At 46.7% G+C, this 23,575-nt stretch overlaps 1 protein-coding gene across 9 annotated transcripts in view; it reads left to right on the top strand.

Moving 5' to 3' along the window:
* The window catches only part of LOC144115114 (uncharacterized), a 37,755-nt gene extending 22,152 nt beyond the window's left edge, over nt 1-15,603 (top strand). For 4 of the 9 annotated variants that reach the window (XR_013311253.1, XR_013311257.1, XR_013311252.1 and 1 more), the window contains 2 exons: nt 2,435-2,530; nt 5,917-15,603. Coding sequence is in view for 2 of the 9 variants with exons in the window: in XM_077649278.1 (XP_077505404.1) it covers nt 2,471-2,530; nt 3,913-3,992; nt 5,691-5,712; nt 5,917-6,165 (411 nt within the window). In the remaining 7 variants the exon portion in view is untranslated. The other 5 variants (XM_077649278.1, XR_013311256.1, XM_077649279.1 and 2 more) reach the window with 5 other exon arrangements.
* Nucleotides 15,604-23,575: the final 7,972 nt, after the last annotated feature.

Below are 23,575 nucleotides of genomic sequence, written 5' to 3'. Positions count from 1 at the left end.
CATGTGCGTACATTTGGGCGCACGGTCTTTCTAAACTTCTGTCTAGACCGCTCATGAGGCAAGAAAGGCTTTCGCCTTAATAAATGCGAAGAGTGGCGGGCACACGCATCACGCTGTTCGCATGTGTTTTTTTTTTTCGCGACAGTACGCGTGATGCATACGCAAGCAAAAACTCAGGGAAGCAATTAGGTCTCCTTACGTGCGATAGTGCGAAAGCATTTGTGCCTTCCTATGCGTTCTTTGTGATTCTTTTAAGCGGCCCAGGCCAAATTTGGAGGTCACCATCGCGTTTTCCGCAGTAGAATTAGGTTGCACACCGATTTTGGCCCAAATCGGCCGAGGTCAAATTTCAGGGGTGGGTGGGCCAAATATTGGAGTGGTCCGGGTCAAGTTTGGAGGTCACCATCGTGTTCCCCGTAGTCAAATTAAGTTCGACATCGACTTTGGTCTAATTCGGCCAAAGTCATTTTTTGGGAGTGCGGGCCAAATTTGCAAGTGGCTCAGGCCAAATTTGGAGCTCACCATCGTGTTCGCTGTAGTGAAATTAGATTGGACATCGGTTTTGGCCCATATCAGCCATGATCAAGTTTCCCTCCTTACATATGCCTTCTAATGTACGAGTTACATATCCGTTCACAGAGCCGCCGACACATTTTCGTTCCTTGAGTCTAGAAAGGCCTCCGTCCTAATAATTGCAGCCTTTTTTCGCCCAATTAGAAAGTGAACAACGGTATGCTTCATTCATTGCTGTAAAAGCATGCACAATTCGCAAAGCCTAATTTATTCTGTGTAAAAGGCACAGCGCGTGGCCGTCGCTTCAGCGGCGCTGGACCATATATGGCGGCAGGTAGGTGGCTCCGGCGATGATTGCGGTACTTTTGCCGTTCCAGTGACTTTACGTCGGGCTAGGGAGCCTCGATGGTGCGCGCATCGAGGCACCACACGTTGGGCGCTCACTGTGAGGGTGCACGGAGTGACGACAAAGCTTCGCCCTCACTCTCCCCTGAGCACGCCACACGGCTGATGAATGTCAAGTGCAGCGTTCAGCTGTTTCGCAGCTGACGGTCAGTACAAAAGAGGGCTCTGCAATGCGTGCTGCGTGTAGGGTGCCTCGATCGAGGCATCGAGGCACCCTATGCTGCGTGTGACTTTCAGCACCTACACGAAAATCTCGTCTTCCGATGCACAGACCGGCTACGGCAGGCGCGCGTTCAGCACTTCGACTAAGCGCGTCTGCCTGGGAAGCGTCCGAGTTCGGTCCGCATTCCATACTTGCGTGCGTCTCGCGTTCTTGTACGCCGCGCTCCAGTGCCCGGTGCTTGATTGAGCTAACCCTAATTAGTAGCTGGAGCTCGCTCCTTTAAAATCGTTAATTTAAAGCTAAAAAACATCTAAGCACGCTCCTGCTGCAACAAAATTATGAGTAACACACTACCAGAAACAAAACAGGGCTTCACCGACTTCACAGGCCGGGGTCCTGACGCGAAAATAACTTGTTCTGCCCTATTTCTTGAGCACCGTAATGCCCGTGCACCAAGGCTCACCACGCATCGGCGCGCGGGGCATACGAGAGCGAAGCAGTATCGAGGCGGCAACGGCGAACTGCGCGCATTCCCCTTCAGCACGGCTCCCAAACGACGCAAAGTGGAGACGCGCGCCTTCGTACTGACCGTCAGCCGCGAAACAGCTGAACGCTGCACTTGAGATTTATCAGCCATGTGGCGTGCTCAGGGAAGAGTAAGGGCGAAGCTTTGTCGTCACTTTGTGTACCCTTGTAACGAGCGCCGACGGAGGTAGCAGCGCCGCGGTGCGGCCCTGCAGCCACTCCTTGCACTGGAGCCCTGGGCCGCATATTTTTGATCGCGACTGTACCTGCTTTGTTTCTGCCACTGCACTTGTGCTTTTATCATTCGTTTCGCTGTCCTGCAGCACTTGAACAAATGGAGTATCTGTGACAGCCGCTATGTGCGTTAATATTTTGCGCTGCCTGGCACGGCTCGAGCGCTGTAGAGGAGCACAAATGACCCCACCACGTGGTGGGAAATGTATGGCCACAATACTGTTTCGGTTTTCTATTTCATATACTGGGAGGGCCAAAAGTGAACGGGACGTGTACGTGCATGCTCTATCTGCTGGCAATATCACACGGCTGTTTCGCGATGCAGAGTTATAAACTTCTTTTCTTCTGAAAACACGCATCCTGTAAAACTTCATTTGTGATAGTACCATGCTTATGGCGTGGCAGTTTTGTTATAGAGTATGTCTGAATTTTTTCCTATTACCTAATTTCATTGCTTGTTGAAGTAGAAAAAAAAACTTGCCAGCTAGTGCATGAAAGGTGTATAGACTATATACGCTCGAATGTTTTGTCACATTGTGTAGGGTACAATATGCTTGACGAACTGTTTCAAACACTTTACTCTTATTGTGTCAGGTACAAGAACTGTTGTGGTTTCGTTGCCACTCAAAGATGGATCCGAGCAGAAGGCGCGGCCCTTACAAAAAGTACCTGTGGAATGCAGGACAACTGGTAAGTCTACACTTTACACATGATCTTGGCTCAGTGCATTGATTCAGGCATGTATATAGGCAATGGTCGCTGCATGAAAGCAGACAGCTCATTCGTAAAAGGTGCAACTGGAGGGAATACGAGGCCAAGAAAGCTGTAACTGCCTGTAGTAGCAGTGAGTGGCACGCCTCCTTGTGTTGCTTTTGGCAAAAAGCTCTCTTGCATTTTATGTGAAACATCTTATGTTAAACATATCTACATCTTTTGCCTGTTGCGTGAGTATTGGGTGCCTTATTGCCTTCATGTTTTTGACTAATTTGGAACAGGCGACCTTCTTTCTAATTTTAGACCTCATATAAAAGTTTACACTTTTGTTTAACTTTTTCAGCTCTTGAAACTGAAATTTTGTAGTAGTGAAAGGAAACAAATTTTTTTATGCTGTTCTCATATGTGCACTCTTTGATTCCATATTTCTCCTAGCTTGCACTGAAATCTAAATGAGGTGCATATGGTACTAGGTGAATGGACAAATTGATTAACATGCCTTGACTCGAACTTTTGCTCCATGTGACCAGAAACACACTTTCGCTTGAATCGCTCGAGTGTTGGAAAAGCATGATGTCCCCAAGCATATGTCTTAGTAGCGCCGGTGTTACTTTGAGCGCTCCTCGATCGCTGCTCTGCTTATATGAGGGTTGACAATGGCGCTCACCTTGTACTGGTGGCAACTGTGGAACTCTGACTCGAACTCTTTTATATTGCACTCGTCCCCACACTCATTCTGTTGATCGGTTCATATCGACTGAATTCATTGGCAGCTCTCCTACCAGGGCTCCTAGTACTAATTTCATGAAGAATGAGGAAGTGTCATCAGGGACAAAGATCTTGTTGTTGGAAAAGCAAGCCTTGGAGAGAAGCTGACTTACAGATGGCTGCAAATTGTTTATTTCTAGAGCAATGGAGATGCTAGTGGGTTCGTTTCGGCGGCAGACCCTCAAGTGCCCCCACCTCCCCTTGGGCTGCTTTTCCAAGTGCCTGCTGGCCTGTTTCTGTACTCTGAAAGGAAGTAAATTGGAAGTTTTTTGTTGAGTATCGGTCTAGGCCAGGATGAACAAACCAAAGAGTGGCATTTTTGGGTTTTAACCGATGCCGTAATATTTTCACCAGCGGATGTTTATCAGTGTTTTTCGGTTAAAAGCTGAAAATACTGAGCCTACCGATAATCGCGTAATGATGCTGTGGCATGGGCACATTTCTAGCCATCATTGGACACCTGAGAAATGTTTCACAGCCTACCATGGGTCAAGTTGTGGAGTGCTGTTGGTGGCTAATAGCAAGCTCGATGTGCATGGCAGCTTCCACATACAGCTGCTCACTTGTGGGGAATGGCGTGTTGCATACAGGAAGCTGGGGGGCATCGGAGACACTCAACCTGTGCGAGCATCCTGGATGTGCGCGCCAACAGCTTGCCCATCACCTCAGGGTATGCATGTCTTTCGAAGCGTAGTGCTGTCCAAGGAGAGCATTGATTTGCTTGTTCCAGAAAAGGAGTGTTTGTGGTCAGCGAAGGCCCGGCTTTTCAGGCACATTGGTAATTACGGCTCCCAGCTTGCTATGAACCCTCCAGCGACATCAGTTTTTAGAGAGTTGAACTCGGTTTGGGTGCATGTGTTGCAACTTGCTGCATGCAATGTTTTCACCACGCCCGAGCCCTGAGCTTCGCGAGGGCAAAGAAAAGGGTAACAAATTTTACACGAAACCCAAATAAACATAACTACCTTTCAGATCATTCTTGAACACAGTCTTGTTCTACATGGGCTGTGCGTCACCAGCAAAGACCATTTCCATACGCAAAAGCGTTTACAGACATCTTTCACTGCTTCCGCTGGTTCATGCAGCCCACAAAACATGTTTTACTGGGCTGTGAATGTAGAGATTGCTTGTGGAAGTTGTTTAGAAGACTCAGCATGACGAAATATGTATGTTACACGGAGCGGCATACAGACTGTGGGCCAAATTTTGGCCTTAATCTCATCCTTATACTCCATTCACGCCCCCTCGAGTGGAAAGAGATTTTTTGAGGCGGCTTTCTCCGCAGAAATATTGGGATCATTTAAATCATGAATCATGATTTACCCAAGAGTGAAGGAGCGGCTGTTTTCTCCATGTTTGTGAAAATGCTCGTAAAAGCTTTTGCTGCGTTCTTTAACAACCAGCAGATTGGATTCCCCGGTATTAGCCACTGCTGTGCCGTAGTTAAAAGGCTACACATTCCCATGCTCTCTTTGTAGAGACACTTAGGTCAAATAAGGAGTTGGCTGTATTGATGACTAATTCTATTGATAAATGATATTTTTCACTGAAAACAGCCTTTATAAACTACAGAAAAAGATACACATGTTACCACTACCTACCATTTTTTTTTCAAATTAGATGCGTAACGAGCAGCACTTTTTCTATTTATGGATATGTATCCGCCCACACTGGTATCCATTTCATTGAAGTCATTTTATGTCACCTACGAATTGGACACACACATATTACACACAATTTTATTCTTGCAAAACATCAGAGAGCAGCATGTGAGCTGTGTGGAGAAGATGACAGTAATGAACATTTTATGCTCGTGTAAAGGACTGGATAAACTGAGGAAAAAACACTTCCCAGATTTCTTTTTGACAAACATATCCCATTCCATCCCAGCCTAATCTTAGGGCAAGATTCACTCGTCAATATCTCATGTGTCGTTTCATTCTTGAAAGAAGCAAAGCTTTTAAACAAGATATGATTTTTTAAACAACCCTTTTGATATCTCTCACCTATATACACACTAAACCTTGCATTTGGCACATGATGGCCTTAGTAGCCTAGTGCCATTAAACCCAACCCAACTGAACGCTGGTTTCCACTCCAGTTGTTGGTAGCTAATTTCAGTAAAAATGCAAGAATACATTTTGTTGCTAAGAAGAGATGCGAAGAGAGCCATGAAATACCAAGAAATTGATCTCTTCTAGCAATCGCACTTTAATCAAATTGTCCTTAGTCATGGCAGTTCAGGCATGGCACTACCTGCATATTGCAACATTGTGCAGAAAGTTTTTTATGTCCCTTCTTGATTTCTTTCATTACTTTACATTTCCTGTGCTTTGCCATTCTTTACTTTGTTATCTGCTTGTTTCAGATTGTTACAACTGGAGGAAAAGGTATAATATGCCATTGAGAGCATACTCAGATTGTTACAATTGGAGGAAAAGGTATAACGTGCCATTGAGAGCATGCTCACTGGGGTGCAACCAGAAGCGAGCTTGACTTGGCTTCAAGTAGGAGTACTTCAAGGAGTACAAGATCATAACTGAGTTGCTGGAAATGCTCATGTGAAGTACAAACACTTATAATTTGTATTTTAGCTTCCACGGGAAACCTGTCGGCGCTGGCAAGCATCATTTGCAGCAAACTCCAGCGAGGCTTCCGGCTTCAGTGAGACTCCTGGCTCCAGCGAGACTCCTAGCCACTGCGTTAGTGGCACTTTGTCACCCTCAACATTAGACGATGGACAGGGTAGTACATCCAGTGCTGCCTCATGCAGTGATAGTGAGGAGGATGATCCAATGGACAGTTCCACTTCTGAGATTGATTCTGCAGGGTCTGGTAAATAAATCGCTTCTGGGAGCCCCGACGCTACTAAGCGTGCACTTTTTGAGGGCAGTGCTTTCAGCAATGTTGACGCATACCTCATTTAATGGTACTGTTTTTTAAGTTTAAACTAACCAGAGAGTGCTTGGACCAGATTTTGTTCATTTTTTCAGCTCTGTTGCAATCTTCCAACACACTTCCAAACTACAACATTTAAATTCTTCAAGTTGTTGTCAGGATTTCAAAGAGTCACAGAAGTGCAGACACTATTTTTGCAAAAACTCTCAGGAATATCTCGAAGTGGACATGACAGCCTGCCCCAGCTGTGATGAGGAGTGCCATGACCGTGGCAGTTTTTTTCAGATGAGGTTGACTGACACATTACGATCATTTCTTGAAAATGACTAAATATATAAGTATTTTATGAAAAGAGTGAGTTCAGCCAGTGATCACCATCTGGGAGACATTGTGGATGGCGCAATGTACCAAGGTAGTGCTGCCCACTCATCAGAATTTAACTTCTTGCTCCTCTGGTATACTGATGGTGTACAGATAATCAAGAGTTCCATAAAATCCCTTTGGCCAGTCCACTGTGTTATCCCAGAACTTCCGCCTCTCATTCGAAAAAAGTTTCAAATCCTGACTCTATTGTGGTTTGGTGTAAAACCATTGATGAACATATTCCTGAAACCTTTTTGTTTGGAGTGTCGTCGCCTTGCAACTAACGGGCTTACATGGAGACACCTAGAAACAGGCAAAACTGTAACATCATATGTCTTTGCTCCTGTGTCATCAGTTGATGCTGTGGCAAGAGCGATGCTGCAATGAATTCGGCAATTTAATGGGTTTTATGGTTGCTCATTCTGCGAGCACCCAGGAAAATCTCAACTGCTGCCAAGCAAATGTCACGTACACGTTTACATCCCTGGGAAAACGTACACTCTAAGGAATGCTCATAGAATGAGGCGGCAAGCTGGACAAGCTGGCAGCAAAGGCCATCAGGTAAAAGGTGTTAAAGGCCCTACTGTTGTAAACCTCATCCCAGGTTTCGACTGCAGCACTGGCTTCATGGTTGATTATATGCACTGTGTCCTCCTTGGGGTGGCGAGAACATTTCTCTGTCTTTGGTTTCACACTAAACATCATGGTCAGCCATGGTACATTGGGCGCCGGGTAGATGTGGTGGACAGCAAACTTCTAGCGATTAAGCCACCAGATTACATAACTAGAACTCCGCGTTCCCTCAAGCATAGGTGCTACTGGAAGGCTAATGAACTGCGTGCATGGCTTCTGTTTTATTGTTTTCCTGTTCTGTCTGGCATCCTACCAGATGCTTACCTGCAGCACTTTAATCTCCTTGTTAGTGGAATCTATATATTACTGTCAGTCTGTTTCTTCCGAGCAGGTTGATGTGGCAGAAAAATCGTTATTCAAATTTGTTGATGGTGTTCAGGCCTTATATGGAGCACGCCACTGCTCCTTTAATGTACATCAGCTTTTGCATCTTGCTGAATCGGTGAGAAACTAAGGCCCACTCTGGTGCACATCAGCATTTTTTTTTAGAACAGGAATGGGCAATTGCTGCGCCTTATTAAGGGAACCCAGAGCGTTGAGAAACAGCTTTCACAATTAGTTGGCTTGAGCAATGCGCTGAGTGCTCTCCAGAATGAGGTAAAGGAGATGTCTGATGTTGATTTTGTGTTACGCAAGATTTAAAGTGTTCACTTCACGAAAGTGTCGTCTAATGCTGTTATTTATCATCTGAAGTAGCCAGAAGGGCTTTGATTTCGTTCTTTTCTTCAGTGGACAATGTCAGGGCTTACAGCAAAGTTACAATTGGTGCACAGACATTTCCTTCTGTGCTTTATGCAAAGCAGCCGAAGTGAAACAATTTCACAGTTTTGTATGTAGTTAATGTGGACTGAAACTTTGCATCAATTCAGTGCTTTGCTAAGTATGCTGGAGAACTCTATATAGTTGTAAACAGGCTGCTTGAGCACGACGACCAGTACATACACCGAGGGACAGGATTCATACTGCCTCATGTTGTTTCCACATATCCAAGTAGCCAGATTGATGTGATTCCAGTTCTGCGAAAGCTGACCAATTGTGTAAAGGTGCTAGATTTTGTGTGTATCTCTCCAAATTCTTACGAGGCAAATTTATAACTTACAAAGGCAGAAAAATGCCTTGAACATGCTGGGAATGAGACTGGACACACCCCCCTGTCTTTCAGTGCACTGTGTAGCGGCACTATCACCATCAGCAGTGCTGCGCTGCCTCAGCTCATGACATGAGCTCGCGCTGGTTATGTGGGGCCACGTGTGGAGTAGAATAAGGACAGTTGATTCTTGGTTCCCGGCCTGATCACTTCGTCTGCGTCGCGCTCTGTTAATTTGTAGGGGACTAAGTCCCTGTCCTTCTACAGTTTGGTGAACCCAGACTTGATGGACGCGGATAACGCCACCACGGTTGCGGCGCCCAGGCCCTAAGTCCCGTCTCATACACCAGAGGCGGAGGACATCGCCAGTGTCCACGTTCAGCTTCCGTCATTTTGGCCTCAGAATTCTGCCGTATGGTTCGCACAAGTGGAGACTGTGTTCGACCTTCGGCGCATCACTTCACAACGCGTGAAGTATCTCCACTTCGTGTCGACTCTCTCCCCTGCGGAAATGGATGAGTTTGACGACGTTTTGAAGACGCCTGACCCTTCCTCCTCATATGATCACTTCAAGGCTACGGTCCTGGCCCGGAAAACCATCTCTGAGCACAGCCACCTGGAGCAGTTGCTCAGCACTGAGGACATTGGCAACTGCCGACCACTCAGCTCCTCCATTGCATGCGACAGCTGCTCAGCGATCACCCACAGGACTTCAACAGCCCGCTACTTTATGAGCTGTTCCTTCAGCACCTGCCTCAGGACCTCGTGGTCGTCATGGCTGCAGCAGGTGATGTTAGCTTGGATAAGCTCGCAGAGTTGGCTGACCGTGTCTCGGATTACTCTGGCCCCCCCATTCTGTGGCTGCAATTATTTCACTCTCGTCGACCGCCATTCAACTCTCGAGGCTAAAATCGACCACCTCACAAGCACAACTGTCGCACTGCGAGTGTCGATTCCTCGTCGCTACCAGCGTTCCTCTCACCATGGTTGTGCCATCGTTCCAGTCATTGATCGAGCCCTGCCCGTGACAGGTTCTGCTGGTACCACCGCAAGTTCGGCGCTGCTGCCCGTCAGTGCCGGCAGCCTTGCCTATGGCTGGGAAACGCGCCTGTGAGTCACTGATGGCAACCGGTGATTCTGGCTCTACATCCAGCTGCCTACTATACGTCACCGACACGATCTCGGGATGCCGCTTCCTTGTGGACACCGGTGCACAGGTTAGCGTCGTGCCTGCCTCCCGCCTCGATCGGCAACGCGATGTGCAAGGTGTGCCTTTGCAGGCGGTCAACACCTCCCAGGACAGCGCTCAGTCACCCTCTATTTGGGCTTATGCCGCACATTCTGATGGATTTTCATTATCGCGGACGTGCGGTTTGCCATCCTTAGAGCAGACTATCTCGTAACTCTTGGCCTGGCCAACCCCATCTTCCAAGCCGCTCTGCAGCTGCCGTCATCCACCTTTTCTGCTGTTCTAGCCGATTTTCCTGCCATTACGCGGCCCAGCAACCTTGAGCTTCCCGTCCGTCACACCGTCACGCAGCACATAGTCACTACGGGCCCTCCAGTGCTCTGCCGACCGCGCCGCCTTGCTGGCGACCGCCTCATCATTGCCCGCTTCGAATTCGACCATATGCTGCAGTTGGGCATCATTCGGCCGTCGTCCAGCAGTTGGTCTTCGGCACTGCATGCGGTGCCAAAATGTGACGCCGGTGATTGGCGCCCCTGCGGCGACTATCGTGCCCTTAACGCCCGCACTGTCTTGGGTCGATATCCTCTCCCTCATGTTCATGACTTTGCGGCCGACCTGCATGGCATGACCATATTTTCCAAGATTGACCTGGTGAATCCCTACCATTAGATCCCGGTGGAGCCCGCAGACATCCCTAAGACTGCAATTGTAACACCGTTTGGCCTCTTCGAGTACGTCCATGTGCCCTTTGGTCTGCGGAACACTGTTCAGACATTCCAACGCTTCATCAACGAGGTCACCAGTGGCCTGCATTTTGTGTTCGCATATCTCGATGATCTGCTGGTTGCCAGTTCCTCGTCAGAAGAACACGCTGAACACCTGCGCCTGCTCTTTTCACGCCTCAAAAAGCACGGTCTCGTCGTCAATCTGGCCAAGTGCGTTTTTCGCGTCAACGCCATCGAGTTCCTTGGCCATCACGTCAGAGCGCAGGGCATTCGACCTTTGGAAAGCAAGGTACACGCCATCCACGACTTTCCTCGCCCCAAATCGCATCACGAGTTACTCGGCCTCCTGAACTTCCACCGACATTTTTTGCACAGCATTGCCTGCATTATCCTGCCTCTCACCGATCTCTTAAAGTCACCGCATGGTCCTCACACTCCTCTCAAGTGGACGTCAGCTGGCGAAACCACCTTTCAAACAGCCAAGAACACCCTTGCCGACGCTACTTTGCTCATGCACCCGCTAGCTGACATCCCGTTACGTCTTATCACCGACGCCTCTGGTGCAGCTGTAGGCACCATCCTGCAACAGCTTCAGGACGACTGCTGGTGCCCTCTGGGTTTCTTCTCCCAGAAGCTCAAGACCACAGAAACGCGCTACAGTGCTTTCGGCCGTGAGTTGCTAGCTGTCTGTCTCGCCATTCGACACTTTCTTCGCATCTTGGAAGAAGCCGTTTTTTATGTGCTCACGGACCACAAGCCCTTAACTTTTGCTTTTCGTGTGGATCAAAGCTCATACACTGCATGAGAGATACGGCACCTGAGTTTTATTTCTGAATTTACGATGAATATAAGACACATCAAAGGACCCGTGAACAGTGCCGCCGATGTGCTCTCCCGTGTCGCTGCTCTTGCATCAGGTGCGCTTGGCTTTGCAGCGCTGGCTGCTGCACAGGCGTTAGTGAGCTTCAAGCCCTCCAGGCCAACCCTGACTCTTTGCAGTGACATTCCACAGCACGCAAAGAAATGAAAATTGTACACAGAATTTTCGCACAGTACAAAAGCGTTCTCGCATTTTGCCTTCCTTGAAATGAGGCTGCTGCAGCCAAGCCGGAAACTTTGGGATGGAAGCCAAATGCCAAAGTCTCAAGAGCCACTATGGCAGCTCAAGATTTATCATGCAAAATTTAGCCCAGCACAGTACACACGAACCCATAATTAAAATGCTGAATACTGCCATACCATCATAAAATGACTTCTCAGCACATGTTGTGATGATGGCTGATTAACTGTTGACTTAGACACAAAAGCTTCTGCTCATAAGATGCTATCACAAGAATAACGGTGTCAGTTGTGAGCAATGAATGGCTGTTATTTTGATCCCTATAGTGTACCTGCCTATTGATAATGTCTGGTGTAGTGCATAGGTGACAGCATTCACATTTGCTGAGCCGCTGAACTGCCGAGATGTGGCTCCTTGCATCCTTTTGCTTTTATTACTCCGATATCATTAGGCAAAAGACTTTTGACTATCAACGAGGTCAAAAGCACAGCAGCTCAGCAACTAAGGGTTACCCTAAAAGGGAATTTTGTGGGATACTTCAAAGAAGGAAAGCTAGTCAAGTGTGCAAGCTTTAGTTGTCACAGGTGGCAGCTGCTGAGCGCTCCCTTTTCTTGCTGTTATTGCACAGTGGCTTCACAAGCGGCTGCTCTGACTGAAAGAATCTGGCTTTTGTGAGAGGGTCAGCTGACAAGGCACGTCATGAGTGTCACTGGAAAAAGCATCACTAGGAGCAGTAGCATCTAGAGGACTGCACTGCCTGAAATTGCCTGGGGTAGTTGGATATGTGTGACACTACTGAGCACCTCCATTTCTTGCTGTCTTAGGCATGAGCTCAAACGTAGCCGTGTGCTTTTAGTCTATCTTATATGGTTGATAATCCCCACAGCGCTCCGCTTTGCTTGACTTAAAGGGACCCAGAAAGGGGCTCTCAATAAAGGTGTCTGGGATGTTAGAAGACGGCGGTTCATAATTATCCTCCAGCAAGAAATATTTTAATGCGTTTTGTGGAAGCTGAGTTATATGCAGGCAAATTTTGAACTTCCGCGTCTTCGCACCTTTCCCTCTCCTCTTGCACGTCAAAACGGCGGCGTTCCTTCCTCGGCCCCACTTACTCGGTCCCCACCTTACCTCTGCCGGCTGCGGCGTGCGCGGAGTGGCCGCGGCCACGGTAGCGAGTAACATCTCAAAGGATTTGTCGTTGTGAACCAATGATAACCCCTGGCTGCTGACCTCATTTGCACGACGCGACATCTTATGCCAGGTTTTTGCGCGAAAGCCCGGCACCTTTCATCGCCGCGAGGTGTGAAAGCAGGAATTTTTGAAAGTGCATTGTAAATTTCCCGCTCGCTTTTGAGGTCTCGTACGCGTGGATGTTCGGTGGCCTATGCTCTACATAGTGCAAGCTTTTTAAAGCCAAGCTGAAACACCCCTTTCTGTGGCCCTTTAAGGGATGTCAACATATACAGGGAATGTATTAGCACTGTTTTAGAGTGCCGACGGAGCGAGAGCAGACAGCCCACGCACTTCAATATGGGATCCAGCATGACAAGCACTGGACCTGAGATCATTGGTGCCCATGTCACTGACCTCCCCAGCCTGCTTCTCGTAAGACACGCAGGCCGCACTCAACTCCTCGATCAACAAGAGGCGTGAGAATTAGGGCTTGTTGACAAATTGACTTTGGAGAAAGAAGTAATTTTGTGCTACGAAAGCGACAAAATTCTTCCACACACAGGCAGTTCATACCAGTATTGTCATTCTAGCCAGCGGATGAGCTCAGTACTGCTGTGTCCAAGTGCAGTAACGAAAATATGCATTTGAGGGCAGGGTAGACCCACACAAATTATTCTGCTCTGTATACTGATAAGGAGGGCATGTACTTGTTAACGAAGAGCCCAAAGCCTTTCTGCAAACAATATTAGTTGTACTTACTATTGGCTCCTGGAGAACTCTAGTTTGGTCTAGTTGGTGCGTGATTCACAAAGAAAACTGCGCTAAATACGGGGACAAAAGAGAAACAAACACGACAGACTGGTCTTGTTTATTTTGCTTCTCTTTTGTCCACGTGTTTTGTGCTGTTTTCTTTGTGGATTGGCTCCTGTATCTCAGGTGAAGTGTGTTTTATGGCACATAGGCAGCTAAGACCAACATGAGCCGAACACAAAGTTTGGCATTTCGGATGAAGAGACATACCAACTGTGTTCTCTCTTAAATAAATGCAGGATGTGGTTTGCACTTAGCATAGAAGAATTTGGTAGCACTGATATAACAGAAATGAAAATCGAACAGCCTGGAAGCAAGCCGGTTTCCCTGTCATACTGTTTCTCCTGTAATGCATGCTGAAAAGAATAACTAAGGGATTCAAGTCATGGGCATTAATTTCTGACACCACGTTGCAGTACAGCAGCCCTCTCCGCCTTGTGAGAAAGAGAGTATAGTTATTGACTACCACTGCCTAAACAACCGCACTGTGAAAGGCAAGGGTCTGCTGCTTTGCATTGATGACCTTTGTGACCACCTGTTGTAAAAGAAGCTATTGACAGTGCTTGACATGTTGAAGGGTTATTTCCTGATACCATTTGAAAAAGGCACGCAGCCTGAGATGCCTAACCTGTATGTCTTCTCACTGCATAGTGTTCTGGTTTGTTGTAACATACGCGAAGTCTCTCGACCTGTGACGTCAACCTGTGTCTTCTGACTGCATTCTGTACTGCCGAGTTGCATAGAAATGTTACCGCTCGAGGTGGATAATTTGGCATCAATGTAAAATACAGCTTGTATTATTTTGTTGTTTGGACACTTGGTTTCATTATGACGTTAACCCTTGTTCATGTGTAACTTTGAAATTTTCTTGCACTCATCCCTTCTGTAATGCACAACTGAGACCTTAGGGTACTTAAATAAACAAATAGGAGGAGGATGAGGCATCCCACCTTCTTTTACTAAGGTTTTTGTAAATATTGAAGCTTAGATCTTTTTGGGCAGACCTTGTGTAGTTACTGTGGCTCATATTGTTGATAAATTCACAATGAGGCAATCTTTTTGGTGTAACAATGCCGCATTACGACTAACTTGGGTTTGAGTTTTTTGTGAAGCGCTGCTGTGCCGCCAGTAGTGTGTTTACTCACATAGAAACACCAAAATGTGGCGGGTTGAACATGCAGTTCGTGGGATTCACTCCACAAGATTTTTGTTCATGTGTTTTTAGCTACAGGCACTGTAATATTTGCTACTAATCTCTTTCAGCGATGTTAATGCAAGAACACTTTTCTGCAGTCCCTGCTAGTAGTAGTACGAGGGCTCTTCATTAAAATCTACCTTCTAGTTCATAATGCGCCTTTACCTTGTTGAATTTAAAAGGTGTCAATTCGAAAGAAAGCGTGGAATGTCTTGTTTTTTTTTTCAAACGAACAGATCATTTTTGACATCCCCACCAGCAATGATGCACCTGCGTCGATAAACAAGTGTTTGTGTGCTGTCAGGGAATGAGTTTGCTGCTGGCTACAACAACTATGAATTGCATTAACGAACTTATTCTTAGACACAAAGTGCATGCCCTTCAGCTGTTCCTTCAGCTTTGGCAGCAGCAACAGGTCACGTGGCACTAGATCTGGACAATCTGGAATTTCAGATGGATATTTATCACCTGATAGCTGACATGACAGCGCTTGGCCGTGCTTGGCCACACGTTTGAAGACAACTTCCACATTAAAGAAGCTGCAGTTGTGAGATGTTTTGCCTCTCAGTGTATATTCCAGACATAGTGCCATATGTGGCTCACCGCTTGTCCCAAAGCTGTATAGTAGCAATTAAAAGGCATGCCCTTTTTGTCTGACGGTAAGCTCACCAATTCAGTGCGTAAATCTCCATTGGCCAGCCCCATTCTTTCCTGATGGTGAGCAAATGCCAGTGTATCGATAATGCAAGTTCTTTGTTGTTAGGGTAACAAAAAATGAACTTTTTTTATTGAAGGAAAATGTTTCAAGCTTTCTTCCGATTGTGTAATCTTTGTATTTGTAAATTAATATGTTACAGACCAAGAGACCGAACTTTTTGAACGGTCCTTGTATATGTGTGATTATGTATGTATGGCTTGTTTTCCTGGAATGTTTTCTGTGCAAATTTTTTATCTCCTGCACAAGGTGCAGTTGTTTTTCAGCTGTTTAACACGCATTTCATAATAACTTTCTTCAAGTACAGCCTGATTTACGCTGTGTTGGCACCTGTATGAGCTTCGTGATGCCTGCGTATTGATTTGTTGTAAAGGATATTTGATCTGCTACTTTGGGGTTTTGCACAGTTTCAAAATAAACATTGCAAAAATGATTTTCGGTTTAACTTTTGCTTTCTGGAAACACGTGTACGTCGCACACTTCTGAATATTAGTGTTTATTGCTTTTCAACATACATGGAAAGTTTCCCTCAGCTTTTTTTACTGTGGGCAGCAGTATGCAGGTTTTGGTGTGGGCAGTTAGCACATAAAAGCTCCTTGGGCTCTGACTGGGTTTTGAACTACATTTACTCTATTGCACATCGTTGTTATTATAGTGAAGAGAAATATTTTCTTGAAAGTTCACTCTTTGCTTGAAAATGTGTGAGCGCAGATAGATGGCTGCTGCTGTAAACAAATTGTCATACTTGCATGCTTTATACACAGCGTTCAATATTTATCTGTCCAGGTTGCAGAAACCCTCTTCGGGTGCATAGACGACCACAAGGTAGCTTTGATAGCCTGTTTTTCGGTAGGTAATTTAACACGTGAACGTGCCTGCAGTTTCCAGAATTTGCGAAAAATGGCAATCAGCTGTGGCAGCACTTTTCATCGTGGCGAGCAGAGCAGCTGATTCGCCAAGCTGCATCATCTGGCCAACGGCAAGGCCCGCCTGCGCCCTATGTGGGCACTGCAGCACAGTTGGCCAGATGGCACAATCTGCAAAATTGGCTGCTTCTTTTGTTTTGATGAAAGTTGTGCCACAGCTGACTGCAGTTTTCAGCCAATTCTGGAAAATGCAGGTGTTAAAGTATAAGAAAATATAGACTAAGTCAAGTTGCCTGCAGTCAGCATTTGGGTCCAAACCGTCCAGTAGTTTGAGCAGAATTTTTCACAGCCTGGACAGAAAAACATAAGGAACACCTGGTATAATGATGTGCATGTGAAACCCGCAGTATAATTATGTCAGCATATATACATGCTTACAAGAATTATTTTGAAATATTGAAAATCCTAGCTTCTCTAAATTCGACACAATTATATATGCCAAAACTAAGCATGAAGGCCATGCTGAATGTGTCGGAAAATGAAGCTGGGCCACACGATGCCAATATTGAATATCCAGCGAATATGGTAGATAAAGGCCAAATGCATGGCTGCATAAGGTCTCTATGGCGCTCAGATATGGCCCTGATCTGGTCTTATATGTCGTGATGATGCCGAGATATGGCCCTGATCTGGTCTTATATGTCGTGATGATGCCGAGATATGGCCCTGATTTGGTCGTATAAGGTCGCAATGTGCCGAGATATGGCCCTGATCTGGCTGTATACGGTTGTGACAACGCCAGATATGGCACTGATCTGGCCATATAAGGTCGTGAGATGCCACATATGTTCCTTATCACAGGCACTGACGCCAGGAACAAACCGTTCGCCGAAAGAGCGAATGCCAACAAACATCCTCTCCTTTCCTCCTAACCTTCTCTCTCTCTCTCGAGCCGAACAGCAGCGAGAGGCGACAAAGCCAGAGGCCACTGCAGACGCTGCGTGCAGTGATGCCAACCCTAGAGATTTATCCCTAAATGTAGAGATTTTTTCTTTGCTTTAGGGATTTAGTGTCTTTTTGTGAAATCTAGAGATTTTGAGGCCTTATATTTCGTATCTGATTATATTGCCTTTCGAACAGAAAAAAAACTATGAAGAATGCTAGTTACTGCTCCTCTATTTTTGGTGTTGTGCCAAGCCGATAGATGGCGACAGTAGTTCTGCAACGCGAAATAATCGGCTGCTGCACAGATAGGAGAAACGAAACCATTAACTTTCAAACTGTTTAATCGTGCGTGTCTTCTCTGGCGCTATGAGTGACTGCTGCTCTACGAAAGAAAAAAAGATGAGTTTTGACTTGTATTGTCTGGATCAACGCGCTACGTTTACACTCACCGCGTACCTTATCCGTTCAAACGTGCTGCATGTCAGATGGCAACTTCTGGACCGGGAGACGTTGAGGAAGGTGAGCCAAGCAAATAGAAAGCGAAAGCATACGACCAAAAATATTTCACAAAATGGGAGGCGGATCCAAAGTACAGAGGCTGGTTGTCAGCCAGTAAAAAAGGGCCCTTGTTCTTTTCCTGCAAAGCATGCAGATCCGATTACAAAGGGGGGAAATCCGAAATTGACCGCCACCTTGCAAGCTCCAAACACAAAAAAGCGCTGCGAGCTTGCAATCGACCCGCGCGCTGACATCCATGCCTTCAATAAGTGGGCAAACTCAAGTAGACAAATCTGTCAAAGAGGCTGAAATAAGACGCGGCGTTTATCACGGAACACAATCTATCCTTTAATGCCATGGGGCATTTAGTTCATGTTGTCAAAGCGTCGTGTGACAACTCGCAGATTGCAAAGAACTTAAGTTGCCGCCGGACAAAGTGCGCTGTCATCATAAAGAATGTGCTTGGCGAGGAGAGTCGCGATGAGCTCTGTGAGCTTTTGCGCAAACAGAAGTTCTCCCTTCTAGTCGACGAATCCACTGACAAGGCAACGGTGAAGCATATCTGTCCCTCGTCGCCCGAGTAATGAACGTCGACGGCGGCATAATGGATGCGTTTTTGGACTTAGTACCACTCAGTGATGCGACTGCCAGCTCTCTCAACACTAGCCTGAATGCAGTGTTCAGTGCTGCGTAAATTCCGCACGACAAAAATTTGATCGGTATTGCGGCCGACGGAGCGAACGTGATGATGGGTGCACATCATTCCGTCGCGTCGCTGCTACAGGCAGAAATTCTAGGCCTCTTCATTCTCAAGTGCGTTTGTCATTCTATCCATCTATGCGCCTCGTATGCATGTAAAACACTTCCGAGAGGAGTTGAGGATCTGGCACGCGATGTTTTCAACTACTTTTTGTCGCCGAAGTAGACATCTGCCTTCCAACAATTCCAGAAGCTTGCAGAGGTGAAACCACACAAGCTGTTGCGCCCAAGAAAAACAAGGTGGCTGTCCCTACAAGTTGTTGTGACACGATTACTTGAGCAGATGCCTGCCCTGATTTTGTTTTTCAAAAAAGCTGCCACTGACGACCGCCTGCTTGCTGCAGAAGCCATTCTGGAAAAACTGATTGACCCGTCAACGAAACTGTACCTCGAGTTTCTTGAGTATGTCCTGCCTTTTTTCACTAACCTAAATAAGGAAATGCAGTCGGAAGAAACTAGAATCCACTTGCTCCATGAAAAAGTTTCGGCCATGCCGAAATGCATACTTGAATGCTACATCAAGGGGGACTACTTGTAAGCCACAGCGTTGTCCGATGTGCGGTACAAAGACCCAGCCAAGTTCCTGTCATTGGAAGAAATTTACCTCGGATCAAAGCCAACTGCCGCACTAGCCGGTAACACGCACGGCTTAAACGATAATCAGGTTCACAACTTTCGGCTGCGGTGTTTAAGAGTTTTTTTTATTAAAGCAGCTCATCAGATCTACCTGCGGTTCCCCCTAAAAAGTGAACAGATGAAAAACCTTCCGAGTCATAGACCCGAAAGTTGTCCTGGGAAAGACAGTGCCATCAATCGCGTCGCTTGCGGTCTCCTTTCCTCTGATAGTGAAAGAAAACGAAGTGAATGAACTGGACAAGGAATGGCGACTTCTCCGCAGCATGGAGTTGAGCGACTACGCTGACTTATTGACTGCGAGCCAGTTCTGGCACAAAGTGTCTCAAATGAAAAAAAGGAGACGGTTCACAAGAGTACCCCCTGCTGTCAAGTTTTATGAACAACGTTCTGTACGTGCCTGCCACACTCCAGCGCCGCTGTCGAACGCGTGTTTTCGCAAGTCAACTTGCTGAAAACAAAGCAGAGAAACAGATTGTCAACAGAAGCGTTGTGCGGTTTGCTGCACACAAAAAGAGCCTTGATGGACAGCTGCCTTTACAAGTTCAAGATCACTCCTCATTTGAAGAGGATGAACAAAGATATGTACGATGATTAAGACTTTAAGATTGTGTGCGCGTCTAATTCCTTGTTTGTGTGCCATATAATAATTCTAGAGAGTTAAGAAAGATATATCTTAAAAGCGTCAGCATTGCCACTGCACGCGCGTTTACGTTATTTCAGAATACAATAGAGAGTTATAGCATATAGTTACCGTGTTTACGTTACCGTGTTTAAGTTACCGGACGCCGGATTTTCCGGTTAGCGCGGCGTACGCCAGAAGACGTTTTAGCGTACCGTCTCTCCCGTAACAAGTTACCGTAGGGCTGAAACGAGTGATGATGATGGCAGATGCCCAGATTTTAATGATAAAAAAAAACGGATGCATTGCAATCATTTCTATGGAGTGAAATGCTACACTTTAGTAATCTTTTTCTCTGCATATAAAGACGTACCGACTACACTTCAGCTAACAGCCGCCTCAGCGGCTTTTCAAATGTGCCCGTGAAGCTAGACACCTTTGCCTACCCTGGCCAGTAGACAATTTCACTACGTAGACCTCAGTAAGCTTGCATACACAGCGCACGTTGCGTTGCGAGCGCTGTAAAAAAAAACACAACTACGACACCTGTTCGCCGTGCCGCAACGGATGTGAATACTGTGGCGCCATCTAGTGGCAGTAAGTTAAAGCGCGCCAACACCGGGCCGGAGAAACTTCTTTATTTTCTGAAATTATTATTTTCTGAAATATAGCAAGAGAATTACCAGTCTTTTTTTTCGAGGAAAAAATAATGAAAATATAGAAAAATGTTAAATCGGGCACGAAACTAAAGAGCTGCAGTGTAGTCGTTGCTATTTGACTATGTACACGACATATGGTCCGGCTTAACTGCTCAAAAATCGGCAAGTAATCTCAAAAACATGGCCTAGTTGTTACTCAAACCTCAACGTTTGAGTGAGAGTTTGCAAATTAAAAGCGAATGCCTTCATGTGTAGCGAGAAATGGCGCCGAAGAACGCGGCGGCGGTGCTGTATTTGGTCCGAAGCGGCCGTGCAGGGCGCCGCCATGTTTGTTTACAAGCGAACGCTAACTCTCCGCAACGCTAAGAGGGATACCGTAAAGTGTTTGCGGACCGGTAAGTGGCGGCGCATGCGCAGACGCCGCTTGCCGGGCCCGGTAAACGGTAACGTAAACACGGTAACGATATGCTATAACTCTCTAGTATCATTTGCATCGTACGTGTTTTTATGTTATTGAAGAAAGTGCTTCGATCTGTGCAGGTTTTTTTTTTAAAGAAAAGCATTCTCCACGTTTACTAGACCGCTTCGTTTCAACGTGCTGCTCAATTCCAAAACAACATATATATTCTCAGTTTTAAGGAACCATTTTATGATTTTTAATTACCAACTCTACGTCTGAATCACTGCTATATAACTAGCAAGACTACGTTTTTGAGAACGTCAAGTTCTCGTGATGTCATTTCTTAGCCGCTCCAACTACTCTTTAATTAATTGACAATCTTTGATTGAGACTTTGATAAATAAAGTACTGGGCGGTGAGGTACGCCATTTCACGGCTTCTGAGTGTTCTGTTTGAGGCGAGAAGGGGACTTTCACGAAGTCAAACGTCTTCGTCTTTCTGTCTGCATCTTAAAAAGACTGTAATGTTGTCTGAACAAAATACTTTGATGGGTTAAGCGGGCTTAGCAGACAATGCCAGCTCTTTCAACTTGGGGTCAACTCCATTCTTTTTACAAAGGGCGGCACGGGTTCTTTGCGCGTTATGATGAGCCTGCTGAAGGAGCAGCTCAAAAGGCGGTGCGGTGAAACAGGAGTTGTCTGCTCAAATTTTACTTCAGATAGAGGGGGAGTCAGGAGAGCGTCGTTGCTGACTCCCCCTTTATCTGGTGGTGCCATCTGTGGACCCTCTATGCAAGGCAACTTTAAGCGGGCTTAGCAGACAATGCCAGCTCTTTCAACTTGGGGTCAACTCCATTCTTTTTACAAAGGGCTGCACGGGTTCTTTGCGCGTAAAGATGAGCCTGCTGAAGGAGCAGCTCAAAAGGCGGTGCGGTGAAACAGGAGTTGTCTGCTCAAATTTTACTTCAGATAGAGGGGGAGTCAGGAGAGCGTCGTTGCTGACTCTCCCTTTATCTGGTGGTGCCATCTGTGGACCCTCTATGCAAGGCAACTTTAAGCGGGCTTAGCAGACAATGCCAGCTCTTTCAACTTGGGATCAACTCCATTCTTTTTACAAAGGGCTGCACGGGTTCTTTGCGCGTAAAGATGAGCCTGCTGAAGGAGCAGCTCAAAAGGCGGTGCGGTGAAACAGGAGTTGTCTGCCCGAATTTTACTTCAGATAGAGGGGGAGTCAGGAGAGCGTCGTTGCTGACTCCCCCTTTATCTGGTGGTGTCATCTGTGGACCCTCTATGCAAGGCAACTTTAAGCGGGCTTAGCAGACAATGCCAGCTCTTTCAACTTGGGATCAACTCCATTCTTTTTACAAAGGGCTGCACGGGTTCTTTGCGCGTAAAGATGAGCCTGCTGAAGGAGCAGCTCAAAAGGCGGTGCGGTGAAACAGGAGTTGTCTGCTCGAATTTTACTTCAGATAGAGGGGGAGTCAGGAGAGCGTCGTTGCTGACTCCCTCTTTATCTGGTGGTGCCATCTGTGGACCCTCTATGCAAGGCAACTCTACAAAAAATTAAGAAAAAAGCTAGAGTTGCGGCTAACACACATTTATCTCTGATAAAATGTACAAGACATGGAATAAAGCGTGAAATGCGTTGAGACTGTTAAAGCTGTAATCGCCACATTAACAGGTAAAAAACTAAAAGCTAGGAATTTTTCCTTAAAGGGGTCGTGAAGTGTTTTCCGAAAATTTTGGACGACGTGTATATTTGGAATTCTGACCCTTCATTCTATAGCGTACAGTGATTTGTTTCATCGTCCGGGTTGATCGAATAGCGAAAAAAAGTTAATTTCGATTTCCCGGCACGCGTCCTCCTCAACTCTACAGGAAACGTCATCATAAGTAGCCAATCCAAGGCTTCTGTCGCCGACACAACATGGCGGCTTAGCGAGGCCTGCTGGCCCATAGTTGACCGAGGTCAGAGCACTATATCTACTCAAATGTGGCGTCAAAATGACGTCACGCTGCATCACGCACAGAAGGTTATTTAAAAATGGCCGATCTTCCCGAGCTGCAGCGTCGCTAGCTGGAAAGGAGTCGGCTGTTGGGGTTTGAGCCGTACGGCGACACACCTTTGCGGGTGCCAGATCAGCCGTCGTCAGAGGACGACAGCGGTGGCAGTGACAATGGCTGCGAAGACGGAGCGTGCGGCCAGCAACTAGCGGTCGTAGCCCGCGGCACAACCGCTACTTGCGGAAGCCCCGACCGTGAGCCTCCCGAACCCGGTCGTGTCGGGAATACACACTGGTATGTCCGAATCTTGTTGCTTACGTTGAGCAGTTTTCGAGAGAGTGCAATCGCTAACTGAAGCATTCGAATAGGTGTTTCTGCGGGCGGTGCGTGTCGATGCCCACTGCACTCGAGAGCACCTGCTGCCGCGAGATCCCTGCAGCGACTGTGAAGCAGCCGTCCGGGTGCATCATGGAGCACCCCCACTTTTACACCCTGTGCCTCGACGAGGTGGTGCTTACGGTGGCACTGCAAATGCTTTTGGATCATGGGCTACGCGTCGAGCACACAGGGTAAGAACAATGCTCAAAGGGAGACGCAGCATGAACAAGCGACCGCCTTTTTTTGCTCTTTTCTCACATGCGAAGCGCTGTAATCAAACGGGGAGCCAGTGCTCATCAAAGACTTCAACCTAGCGATAACTTCTGGGATGACATCGCTCCCTAGGAAAATGCGTAAATGCGCCGATGTGTTTGCACTAGGTGCCACGGTGTGTATACACATCGCGGCACGCGAGTGCGAACACAACATCGGTGGTCTTTTTTTTATATGCGTGGACGATCACGATGTTTTGCTACTCAGGCGGTAAAATATTCTCGAGTAAACGAGCAAGCAGATGAGATGTGTCTTCTGGCATGTGTGAACTTGGATAATGCAGTTGAAGATCATGCACATTGTTGTAAGGATGCTGGCCAGACACATTTCTGTTTTATTGGCTGAGTTTACATCTTTAACAGGTGCAGC

This window comes from Amblyomma americanum, chromosome 1 (genome assembly GCF_052857255.1).
Source record: "Amblyomma americanum isolate KBUSLIRL-KWMA chromosome 1, ASM5285725v1, whole genome shotgun sequence".
Lineage (NCBI taxonomy): Eukaryota > Metazoa > Arthropoda > Arachnida > Ixodida > Ixodidae > Amblyomma > Amblyomma americanum.
This window is presented reverse-complemented; position numbering and strand designations above follow the sequence as displayed.